The following is a 13,152-nucleotide window of genomic DNA, read 5'->3' as shown; positions in this document are numbered from 1 at the left end:
TTTCAGGAAGAATTCAAGTTTTAATGCAATTTAAAGGAATTTAAGCATAATCTAGCATCATTCCCTAATTGCTGCTCCTTCTGAAGATTGTTTCTTTTAGAATTCCTGAGAGGCTTTAAAACAAGAGCTAATTACTGACCATTTGGATTTAATTGGAATCTAAGTGGTTGCCTTTTGCATAAATCTGAAATTCACCCATGTTTCAATACCACAGCAGAGCAAGGCACAAACCTCCAAGGAATAACATCTTGCCAATTCTTTGATTCATTCATTTTTATGCTGAAATAAAATTACAAGCTCAAGTAAGCAAATTACCTGAAGAAAGACCTCTCTCACATCAGAATTTCCTAAAGCACCAAGTCTTCTGATTGACTGCTATGAAACTATAGCAAAGAATGGAATCTGTCAGAGCCAGAAATTGCTAGATGCGGTTTACATCCTGGCGCAAACAGAGAGAAAAGCAGAGGCCTGATTTCTCACCCAACATTTCCAGGGTATTTTATTATTGCAATACACCTTCATGGCCAGTTCTGAATATACCTGGGCAGGAGGACACATATTCATGTGGCCAAACACAACTGTTAGACAAAATAGTGTGCAGCAATTCCTCAGATCAGACCTGGTACCTGGCTCAAGGCATTATTTAAGTAGTACTGATGGGTGAGCCTACACCAAATCATGGAACTAGTTGGGACAGCCAGCCCACTGATGAGACAGGGTGAAGCACCCACCTCAGGTGGTAGAAGCACAAGAGGTGGCACCCTGCCTTCCCCACTGCTTCCATCTTCTGGAGTGCCCCAGCTCTCACTGAGTTTGATGAGAGGGGCTGTTCCTGTGCACGACAGGTGACAACACCTTCCGAACTGCCCTGGCTCTTAGCAAGATTGGCAAAAGGGGTGGCATTCCAGCGGAAGTGGGGGAACTGTGGATGGAATAGATGATCATGGAGCATTGTGCATTCCCATTTCACCTCAGGTGACAAAACACGATGGGCCTCGGCTGCCGGTTGGTATGCTTGCTCAGTTAAGCCAGCCATTCTTGTGATGGCTGAGAGGCTAATGCCATGATCATGGGAGCTGCTGTCATTGCCTAGCATTACAGAATTTGCTGGGGGGAAAGAGGAGATTCATGAGGGAACTGGAACTAATGTACATGATAGTGAGTGACCTTTCTTGGCTCAGGACATGGGACTCTGGTGAAAGAAGAGTCTCTGTTTTTGGAAGGTAGGCTATCTGAAATTCCTTGTGGTGGCTTTGCTTTCTCTTTGAAGCTAGGGTTGATATTTCCAGTGAGCTGAGGGCTGGGGTGACTGTAAGAGTCTTGGACAAAAGAGAGGGCTTTTACCTGGATGTTTTGGCCATGTTTGTCACTATTACATAGTGGTTATATAATTTCTTTTATTATGTATTGTGGTTACTGTGGGGGAAGGGGAATCATTTGCAGACAGTAAGAATACAACAAAGGAAAAGAACAAAGCAACAACAAACCCCACCATCAAATCAATTGTCTCCTTTGTCTTTTCAGGTACTCAGACTAGCAGAAGAAGGGAGGAAAGAAAGAGCATGTCAGATAAACTAGGAGGAACAGAGGTTTTGCAGAAAGACTCATATTGAGCAGGGGCATAATGGGTACATCTGTTTTTAGTCACTTTTGCGACAATGTCCCACCAAACTGCCAGAATGGACTCTGATTCTGCCTTTCCTCCACAAAGCTTCAGCCGCTGTGCGAATTTTTCTGACAATGCAATAAAAAAAAGCTTTTATATCAAGAGTCAGTACTTAGTAAACATTACGCCTTCCATCCATCATTGTGCTATTACTATATTTATTTTCTTTTTTTCTATTAACTGCTTTGAAACCAACTTTTTAAAAAGTTATATAAATAAGTGGAAGATGACTAAATATTATGTGAACTGATCTAAAGTGCAGGTAATGAAAGAATATAAGGCACCATATTCAAATTATAAGAAACAGGAACAGTTACAAATGAAGACATTTCCAGTTTTGCTGGCTTCCGGAGAGTTGCATAGAAAATATCAGAGATGAATATTCTAATCCCCTGAAGTGACTAGTAGCCACAGTAAGAATCAGAAAAGCAAACCAAAATTGAAAAATAACTAGACAAGCTAACTATTAATGTAGCAGTTATCCCCTCTGGAAAATACAAACATATTTGATATAGTGCGGCTTTTAAAGTCTAATCCTATGCACACTGGCAGCAGAGCACACAATTTCAATGCAAGCTTTCAATAGTAGCATATGGGAGTTGCCTCTTCACCATTATGCTGAAGCTGTAGTGTCCATTGGCACTCAGCTTTAGCTGATATGTAATTCACATTAGTGTTATATAAGATAGCAGAATGTAGGAAGGAGCAACAGAGGGAGCCAGTGTCCCAACCAACTTTTTGCAGCCCGTCATAGAATTTCACATAGCCCTCAGCTGCTAGAACCAAAGCTCTAGAATAGCCAAGACAAATGTATTCTTTAAAGCAGGAGTGGAGAGAGTGTGGCTCCCTCCCAGTTCCAATCATCCCCAGTCAGCATAGCCAGTGGTCCAGGGTGTTAGGAGTTGCCTCCATCCATCCACCCATCCAGCCAGAGGTCTCCATCCCTGCTAAAGGCTCACCTGGTTTCACACATTGGAAGCTTTTCTACGCCAAGCTAAAACACTTTTGTTTATCCTAGCATATTGCTAGCACATGCTTTAAAGTACTTAGGAGGGCTCTTCACCTGCACCCCTCACTTTCCTGTTATGTTTAACCCAACTTTGGTGGTAGGTATAGCCCACAGAGCAGCATCCTGATTATGAAATTCCCTCCCTACTGAAGTGATGCTGTCCCCCATACTGCCATCATTTATATGTTGCCTGGAAGCATTTCTCTGCATCCAGGCAATTGGTATGCTCAGCAACTATGTATATATAATGAAAATATGTTTTTAGTGTTTAATTCCATTTTTAAAAAATATTGCTTTATTTATGATGTTGCACAACTGCCTCCTTGGGAAGGCCAGGATAAAAATTGAGGTTACTACTACTACTACTAAATAGATGAGACCGTGCCTTGAAATTCTGAATAGAATGAAGGGCTGTATACATACATTTTAAATAAAAATGTCGTTTCTATTTATATTCAGGGTGATCAGGGTGATCCATAACAACAGTTACAGGAGTCTCTGGAGCTAGAGACTTGAACCTCTGGTTTTATGTTCCCTTGTCCTTGTGCCAAGCCACTCAGAGCTGCTCATGAAAGGGCTCCCAGCATTTATTAAGCTGTCTCAGGCTCCATATTAATTCTTCCAACCAAAGGAGTTTTTTCCTGACCTGAAAGGGTGATAAAATCTTCCATGTCAGATTTGGGTTTGCCAGGGCAACAGTTTGTTTGCATCTTGCATGCCCAGACGATACCCTCTGCTCTCTTCTCTTTGCATAGTAGATTCCCCTAAGGAACCAGACCTGGAGACTAGTGCCTTAGTTGCACCTTACACTGCTGGTTTTCTAGCTTACCTACAGTTGAGCATCACAACAGCTGGTGATCTGTCTCTAAAACAGTAACATTTGGGGTTTCCCTCTTAAATGTATTGCCCAGCTGTATATTATGGAGTCTAAAATAGAACACATGTGAACAACATATTTCAGGGGAGGGGGGGCTCAATTTCTGACTGCTGGAATTCCACTTGAGGTAACCTAATCTACATAGGAGAAAGATATACTGTTGTACCCAAACAAAGGTGAAGGCAAGATTCCAAATGGAGTCCTTCAGATGGGCATCCCTAGCCTGGGCATGGTACAAATAGGCATCTCCAGGCTCTCTTCCAGTGGTAGGCAAACAGGAGAACTTCCTCCTGCGAGAACTGCAGCAGCTTCTGAAACTGAGGAGTGCAAGTGTGTTTGCCAGTAAGGGGACTGGAATTGTGCAGTCATACTTGCTCCATAAAGAATACCACTTTGTCTGCTGGACTGGAATATATGTGGCTGATAACAAAATGTATTTCTTTTACAGTGGTTACACAGAATCTCAATGGAAGCTGTTGGTGACATGACTATTCATCTTACAACTGTAATAGTCAATCAATGGGCTTTTGTAACAGGTTTGTAATTTAAGTGAAGATGTTGTAAATTAAACACATTACAACACAATTAACCTGCAGGTGATGGACTCTGGAATATAAAACTCAGATTGCCACTTTTTGTCTGAAAATGAAAAACATAGCTCTTTGATTGCATATGGATTTCAAAAGAATGTGGCATTTTTCTTCCTGCTCATTCAAAAGCAGATATCCTAGAATAATCAAATGTGATGCAGCAGGCGTTTTCTAATCCCTGCATCATCATATCCTCATTTGGCTAAACGGATGTTTGCATTTTGGTACAAGCAAAGCTATCAATCAGTATCAATTCACATAACTGATAAATATATGTGTTTACTATATTTTCAGGACATTTGCCTTTTATTTATCTGGTGTAAATATATATTTATAACCATGGGTTTTAAGAAGGTAATGATAAAGGCACTAATTCTCACACACATATATAAAACTGTAATAAGATGCCTCTTGCAAGATTGATTAACATGTTGGCATTAATCAGTGAAAAAGCGCAAGAGTGAACGTCGTAGTCAAGTTGGGCCTGCAAAAAAATGTTATACGGCAGAGTGGAGTGTTCCTGTTCAGGGTGCCAGCCAGCCCCTTTCAAGGATGCTCTGTTCACCTAGTTCTCAAACATGCCTTGAAAATTGCTGAGAATCTTGGTGGACCACTTAATGGTTTTTCTCCCTGCTCTAGCAATTGTAATACGTTGTGCTAGATGCTGCATGGTTTTTAATTCATTTTTCTTGCTTATTTTATTTTTGATGTATTGTACAATATCCTTCCTATCACTACTGATTCATCTGGCCCTTCTAAACAAGTGAGAAGCGAACAGAGGAGGAATTGCTTCCATCCACCTTGTCCTCTCCTTTGGAACAGCTCTACAGATGGAGGCCAATGGAGAGGGCAAATTGATGAACAGTGATGACAGAGAAATGAAAGAGTGGCCCCACTCAGACAAGGGGACTGCAGTGGACATCTTCTTATCCAAAGACCACAACAGCTGGAGCTCTGTGACATGAGCTCTGCGTGTACATTTCCACTTTGAGGGGTCAGGTTGTATCATCCACTAGTTAATCTCATCAAAGCCTCATGAACTGTTTGATAAAATCTTGATGTTCTTCTCACTACAGAAAATGAAAATTCTTGGATATCAAATCAAATGTATTGGGTTCATGAACTTCGTCTCTCTCTCTCTCTCTTTTTTTTTTGGTAATACACATGAGTGTGTGTGCATATAAAGATAACATTTCTGCTATTACTGTGGAGTGCATTGCAAGCACATACATCAAAGGAAAGGCTTTTGTAACATGTTCTTGGAAATCATAAAGTCAGCAACCCACTGAAATCAAAATGTTATATTGTCAAAAAGCCAGTTCATTCTTTATGTATAGAGGAAGTAAGTCTCTGATCCTCTATTCCAGTGCAATTTTCTTCCATTTCAGTAAGGTTTTCAGAAGAAGCTGCCTGCATCAGTCGTCTTTGAAATGAATGGGAGTTTTACAAATTCACTTCAATAGGGCTTGTACAGGACAACTTCCCAGTAAATTGGGGGTATAGTACTTTGAGACTGCATCACACAATTGAACTTTTCATTTCCATTAAGTTTTTATTCAGTGTATACTGCACTGACTTAGTGCTTAGAAAAATGGGTATGAAATTTCCCAAAAATTAAACCAAGGATAAGAACAATAATTGACACTACCTTAAGAACTTTGCATGATCTCACCACCTCCTATGACAATATTCATATTAAGTTAACCTCTTTCTCAAGTTAGTCATCCTTAATAATTGCACTTCAGTAGGTTGTTTTTTTATAAACCAGTATAAGTACAATTCAACTGAAGTCAATAGTAGTTTCCACACTGATGGAGCCAGTCTTGTTGAATAAGAGAAAACTGGACATTAAGAGATTTGAGTAGAAATCATTGCATAGCTGTGGGCTCAGTTGCTGATGTTGACAAATCACCCATCTCTCAGGCTCCTCAGGGAAACAGAAGCAACCATTTGCCGAGTTCTTGGTTACGTATAGCTAGCTCTACATACATACAGTCATACATCCAGGGCCTTTGCAGACATTCAAATGAACATGGTTAGAGTGTGGATGGAGTTTGCCAACTCCAGTCTATGAGGTCTGATACTGAATACCTAGAGAGGATATAGTATGTGGCGGGGATAAGTTATTAGTGCTCTCTATGGTGTCATAAGCACCTGTCAATAGGCATTTGTGAAATTATTGTTATTTTTATTGTTTATACCCTGCCCATTTGGCTGGGTTTCCCCAGCCACTCTGGGTGGCTGCCAGCAATATAGAAAAAATAATAAAATGTCAGACATTAAAAACTTCCCTGAACACAGCTCCCTTCAGATGTTTTCTAAAAGTTGTTTAATTCCCTGATATCTGGTGGGAGGGCGTTCCACAGGAAGGGTGCCACTGCCAAGAAGGCCCTCTGCCTGGTTGGTACAATGGCGAGTCATCAAAGCACTCACAGGTGTAACAGAAGTTCTAGTGGTAGAATAAGGCATGTAGACATTATGCAAATGTATGTGGCATAGAAATGAGCTGTTTTGGAGGCTGCTTAGTCCTCACTTTAGCCCTGAACACCTAGGTGTCATTGGTAACTTGAACACTGATCTCAGTTTTAACTCTGATACTAAACTCATCATACAGACACTTTGAATAATGTCAATATCCTCAGAGGTTATTTATTTCACACCAACATGGCCCTGATGTCACCAACTGGTAGTAATTTATTCAGATTGCAGATCTTTGCCTTATTGCTGTGTGTTATCCCTGTCACTCTGTAAATCTCAATGAACCTAGGATTGAACCTATGAAACATAGGGACTTACTTCAGATTAAACATGCACAGCATTGTGCTACAGGCCTTTCAATTCCTTTCCACACCACATTCCCAAATGAACACTTTCCCAGGAGCTTAACCAAGCAAGAGACATAATTGCAATCTTTAGCAAATCCTGCTAAGTGGATTCTGGCAGAAATCAGACTCACTTAAATAAGAAGAGATTTATTAATCAATATAGACAGGAGAACATATATTTTCAGTGTAATAAGAAAATAAAGATAAAAAGAAAATATTTTTTTCTAGGAGAGAATCAAAGCATGCAGCTGTATCTTTTCATGGGTGCAGATAATTCAAAACTAGCTCCTGAAGTTAAAAGCCAAGACCAGTTTCTAATAAGTAATAATGACATGGCAACAGCAGCATGGTCAAAATTGCAACATTGGAAGTGCAGCTAATACACCTTCCACCAACTGAAACCCAATTGCAGCAATGCTTGCTCTACCTTTGTTTGTTTGCAGTTTTTAAAAACTTACAGTATTTGGGAATAAGTACTTTGGTTCAAGATGATGGAGATAAATGGAACAACAATCAATTGTTGAATGTATGGACAATTTCTGCACTGGAGCCTGCTCTGCCATGTGTCAAAGAACAGGAAGAGATATCCCTTCTTAAGAAATACAATAGGACAGACTCACAAGAATTCATCATATGAGGGGAAATGGAAGCTATGAAGCTCACTCTTTGAAATTCCCCTTGTCAGTTTGGGGAAGAAGATGTTCCCATCTGTTAATGCTGTCAGTTTCCATACCTGACTGAGCTTAACAGCAAAGTACTCCTATAGTAGACTAATTCCTGCTAAGTTACTAACCATATGATGTCATGCTGTGGTGTACAGTCTTTAGAAATTCGGCACAATATACCTTTTAGTGAGGTACACAAGTATATTCCCTACCCCAAACCCCCACTCAGCACTCTTCATCTGATCTGGCCAAGAAGAGATTATAAGCATCTGCTTATGTTTTCAACCAACTGCTGATTATCATTTTATTTTAACTGGGAATTTGGTTAGTTTTCACTATGGCTCATCCCTGCAGATGCTGCTGTACAACAAATCATCATCATTGACTGTTGGACATACTGGCTGGAGCCGATGGGAGTTAGAGTGCAACACATCTGGTGGGCTATAAGTTTCCTATCCCTAGAATTATCTGAAGCCAGGATCGGAAACTATTGTTTGCTCTCAGTTTGCTTGGACAAATCATGCTTTAAAAGAACCAGACTTTGTTCTTATATAGACAAAACAAATTGTGTATAGTTGTAAATGGAAGTGGACGTTTCCAATCATCTTCTCACAGCCACACTGAAGAGCGAGAAGGAATGGGGAAGCAAGCTTGTGATGCAACACTAGACTATGGTTTTGTATTATTTCCATGCCTCTTTCTAGGTTCTGGAGTGCAGAGATTCATGCTATCATCCTGATAGCTCCTTACTTTAGTGCTACATCAGAAGAGTTAGTGCAACCCTGGGACCCTAAGTTGCTACAAAGGTTCATGTTCCAGTGTTTCTCCCATAATTTCTGTGTAGCACAGATGAGCCATAGCAGGGTCTTTGTATCATTCTTGAGTGGATAGAAGAAGAACAGGAAGAACACAGAGCCCCTTTCTGCCTTCTTGCACAATATAGCCCTATAGAAACCATAAGGGTCAGTGTTAATTGTGCATTACTACACGAAGAAAAGGACAGATTTTCCAGCTAGCAAGCTAAGAATGCTCCTTAAGAATGAAAGCAGGCTTCAGATGCAGCACAGCAATTTAAGCTGAATTAGGGCTGCTGGGCTGCCATTTTCATCTTCCATAATCTGATATTGGTTTCTACAACAATTTCAGTGCAATAATTAAGTGTAACTAGTTCCGAGATTGCATCCTAAGCCCCTCTTGATGTGCATTCTCTAAAGCAGCTCACACACTGTTGAACATATTCCCATTACGCATCAAGCTTCCATTTAATCACAAAGGGGAGCTCATTGACTTTACAAGGATTATTCATGTAGGTAGAGTGCATATGAGTTCTTAGGATCAATGTTAGATAGGATGCAAGTGAAGGCCTTTCAGGAACAACATCCAAGATAACCCTTTGGCATATTGTGGGGCTCTTTCCATTATTTATGTTTGCATGTCTGGTTTCCCATGGCTGATCTCAGAAACATTCTTATTCTTATTTATTGAATTTATATACCGCCCTGTACCCAGAGGTCTCAGAGGTTCACAGAAGCATGGTTGTATGAGGATTATTGCTGCTTTTAATTTTTAATGCATATGTCCCTGCAGCATTTTTTCCCTTTATTATATTGCTACTGCACTGTGCTCTCATGTTATAAAGCACTATTCAGACTGGATGAGATATAGGCATTTTCCTATACAAAAAACTGTTACGTACTCACAAAAGAAAGATATGAAATACTCAGCATCATCAAGTCCCACTTGACTTGCAAGGAACATCTTGCCTGTTTTGTAGGAGAGAGATCCTATCAGCATGAGAACAATTTTTCCTGGAGCTTAATTCAAATTATACAGCCATATGCCTATGGATATAACTGAATTCCTTTCCATTTAATAGGCCTTTCTTCACAGTTACAAAGCATTAAATCTCTGAGATAGTCTCAAAGTTTCCTGGTTAAAGGACAAACTTAACATGCATCTGTTAGCCACTTCCCTATCCAAGTTCAGTCAGCAAAAGGAAACATGTTTGGGAATCCTGCTTGAGTCATGTATTCTTCTTGTTGCTTTTCCCCAGTGTCTGCTACCGTTTCTTTTGATACTTTGTATTCACTGTCTCACTTGACTGACACAAGAAGCCCACTGTGGGAAGAAACACTTCCTCTGAACTTTGCCTGGTTTCCATGGAGCAAAGTTTTCCCTTTAATTCTCTCTCCAGTAAACTGCACACATGTGCAGCCTTTGTGGTGTATTTCTGCCAAGTAATCAGTATCAGTGTGGGGAAAAGAACTGACACACCATCACACCAATGGATCAACAAAACTGTACAATTTTTAGCTCCAACTCTTCGTTCAGATTCAAAGAAACACTTTCTGGCTTGCCTCTTGAAGTCATCAAGTCACACTGTTTCTTGGGTGCCATTATTATTATTTTTTTACAAAGAATAACCACACTAGCTTCAAATGCCCTGTCAGCAAGTGTTTTAAATGCTGTATCTTTTATTCAAGGTTGTGCTTTGTTAAATAGGGAGAAGCCGCCAACATTTCCCTAGTTTGACACCCAAAACAACTTGATGTGAAGTGTGAACACTTCAACACATCGGTTTCAAGCGAGTTAGACTGAATGGAACCACCAGAACATAGCTGACTCAGAATTAATGTAAACTAACATCCTCTAACCTACTTGCTCTCATACACATAAACACACTTCCACACAAACACTTGGAATTCAATGGGTGGGGGGGGGGGCAGGGAAATTAACCCCTTACTGCTCCATTCTTGCAAATGCAAGGGGTGGGGGTAGAAATCCAGACGGAGTAGTTTCCAAACCAAAGATAACCTGAAAAGGGCACCCTAAAGGGGAACAAAACCGTTCCTTTTTGAGGACTGAGTGCTGAAGAGTGCAACTCACCTTAAGAAACCCCACACACGCTGCACACAACCAACCAAACTTCTTTTGCTCGTTCTGTCTATTTCTCAGACCTTCTGAGTAGCTGCATTTGGAAAAGTGGGGGAGAGTGCTACTGATCCAAGAAACACGAGGAAAGAGAAAGCCAGGAGGCAATCCATAGGCGACACAAACACCTCCCCAGGAACAGGGACCGACCAGAGTTGGGGGGGGGGGGAGGCAAGAGGTCAGTTGCGTGCACTGCAGCCAGCCAGCCAGCCAGCCAGCCTCTCAGCAGCCCGGGGCTACGAGTGTGCCCAGTCACCATCGCACACTGCGGACTTGGGCAAGCGCTTCAGCAGGTAACAAGTCAAGCTTTCCAAGTCATGTGAAGGATAGACACACACACACACACACACACACACACACACACACACAGAGAGAGAGAGAGAGAGAGAGAGAGAGAGAGAGAGAGAAATACATGCATAGAAGAATTACTGCCGGCTGATTTTTCTCACAGCGTGGTTATGAGGCGGGGATGCCTTACCCCATTTTCATCCCTGTGCGTGCGATTTGTTATTTTAAAGGGGGGAGGGAGGGGTGTATTTCGTGCCTAAAAGCCAGCAAGGCAGATTTCCCTTATGTGAAACAAATGCACAGCCCAGCCCCGCCGTTCCGGGCCCCCGCCCCCCTCTCGCCCGGCACTCACCGATCCGGAGCACTTGCTGGGAAGTCTGGGGGACGCCTAGGCAAAGGTAGAGCAGGAGGAAGAAGAGTCCTGCGCCGGCCTCCATCGCGGAGTGCCTCGGCTCGCAGCAAAGGGGTCTCTCCATCTTCTTCACTCCTCGCCTAGATTCATGCTTCAGCCTCTCGGCCCCGCTTCTGCTCGCCCCTCATGCAGAAGCTGCTGCTCCCACTCGGGCAGGATCGCGATCCCTCATTCTTGCTCGGGGTTTTGTTTCATCCTGGTAAGGAGCGGCGTGGTGGATGCTTGCGGGGTGCAGGGGGTCGGATCGCGCTGTATGAGATGGTTATATTTACACCATGAAGAATCTGCCGATCTTGCTGCTTGAGGGGACCCACTACGATCCTTCCCGTCGTCTCCCACCCCCCGCTTTCTCCCCCTTTTAGTCCATCACGCTACCCCTCTGCATCCAACAGCCGTCGGGGGTGCTAAGTGTGTGTGTGGTGGGGAAGGAAGATTTCCTCGCAGAGATCAGCGAAGCGGTTGGTGAGGTTGGAAAGTTGCCGCTCGAAATGGCCGGCGACGCGGCTCCCTCATGAGACCTGCCGCCAAGTGCCAAAGTGTCCCTCGGGAGAAAAGGCGCGCGAGCGGGGGAAAGATCCGGGCTGGAGCGCGAGGGGAAGCGGGAAGGTCCCCCGGCCGAGGCGGATCTCCAGCAGATGCGAGCGGGGACCGAGGCGCAGCTTCTCCGTGCGCGCCTGCCTCTCTCCCTCTGTCTCTCTCGCTCTCTCTCTCTCCCCCCGCACAAACTAAACTACTTTGGGCGCCTTCGCTCCAGCATTGATTGAGTCTCTGCTCGCCGCCTGATGATCCCGGCCAAGCTCCTCTCCGCACTGGCCGGCGCCGCTCTCGGGGCTCATTAAAGGGGACACTGTCAACTCCAAGCCGATCAATTGGACGGAAAGTGAACGAAAATCCTTTGGTGACGTCAGACGGAGCAGCGCTCCTCTCCGGCCCGCCCGCTTGGCAGGTCTCTCCTGCCCCTTCGTCGCCTTCTCCTACCGAATTAAATACTGAACGTCTTTACGGAGCCGGGGTCCCTCGGGGTCCGCGGCCGAGACTCAGCTCGGCGCGTGAGGAGATGGAGGAGACAGCGCCGCTGAGCATGTGCAGAGTGCCTTTCGCTCGCCGCTAGTGGCAGGCTCAACCCGATTCGGAAACGCAGCTTAGAGGTTGCGGGGCTAAGCAGCGAGACTAAAAACTCTCCCTCCCCGAGGGTTACTTACCGTACTTTACTCAACCCAGCAAGCTTTCCGGGGTGTAAATGGCGCGTGCTGCGCCACGCCCTCAATAAAACTGCAGGGGCTGCGTGGATACATTTATATAGGGATCAGCTGCGAGTCATGATTGGGAGGGGGAGCCCGGTGCTTGAAAAGTATGGCCTGAACCCAGCTATAGAATTGTGACGGGCTTCACTTTATTGTTTCCCTTATGCTGGTATGTCGCGATCACAGTGAAAACCTGAAAGGCTCATTCACTTGCCAGAGTAAGGGCAGTCCATCAGTTGTCCAGGTGCACCTGCAGATAACTTCATCGCTCCTGCTTGGGGGGTGGGTAAGTCCAGAGACGACTTTCCCACGATCCACTTCAGCCACCAACACCTCCAGCATGCAACACCTCCAGCATGCAACCTTTTTAAAAAAGCCCATGGGACCCTTTTCCTTGCCAGGAACCACAAGTGGCCAACGTGAGGCTGAGCGAGAGTCAGTGACAGGCAGAGTCACCTCCTTCCTACAAGTAGCAACGGGGAGACCGAGGAAGCTGGCAGGCAGGGGCGCAGGTAATAATATTTGAATAAAATATGGGGGCGCAGGTAAGCCCCACTTCAAGCAACCAACCACAAGATGTGGTATGCACTATTTGAATGGGAATGCCCATCACCTTTGGGGAGGTGCAGCCTCTACAAATATTTT

At 43.7% G+C, this 13,152-nt stretch overlaps 1 protein-coding gene across 4 annotated transcripts in view; it reads right to left on the bottom strand.

Annotated features, from left to right (window-relative positions):
• GRIK1 (glutamate ionotropic receptor kainate type subunit 1) overlaps nt 1-12,503 on the bottom strand; it is a 154,082-nt gene extending 141,579 nt beyond the window's left edge. For 3 of the 4 annotated variants that reach the window (XM_083736338.1, XM_083736342.1, XM_083736341.1), the window contains exon 1: nt 11,204-12,502. In XM_083736338.1, the coding sequence (XP_083592464.1) occupies nt 11,204-11,327 (124 nt within the window). In that variant the 5' untranslated portion in view covers nt 11,328-12,502. Of the gene's footprint in view, nt 1-11,203 lie in introns of all 4 variants that reach the window. The other variant, XM_083736339.1, reaches the window with a different exon arrangement.
• Nucleotides 12,504-13,152: the final 649 nt, after the last annotated feature.

The sequence above is a fragment of the Podarcis gaigeae genome (assembly GCF_964106915.1).
Source record: "Podarcis gaigeae genome assembly, chromosome: 4".
Taxonomy (NCBI): domain Eukaryota; kingdom Metazoa; phylum Chordata; class Lepidosauria; order Squamata; family Lacertidae; genus Podarcis; species Podarcis gaigeae.
Note: the sequence above shows the minus strand (reverse complement) of the source record. Positions and strands in the feature narration are given on the sequence as shown.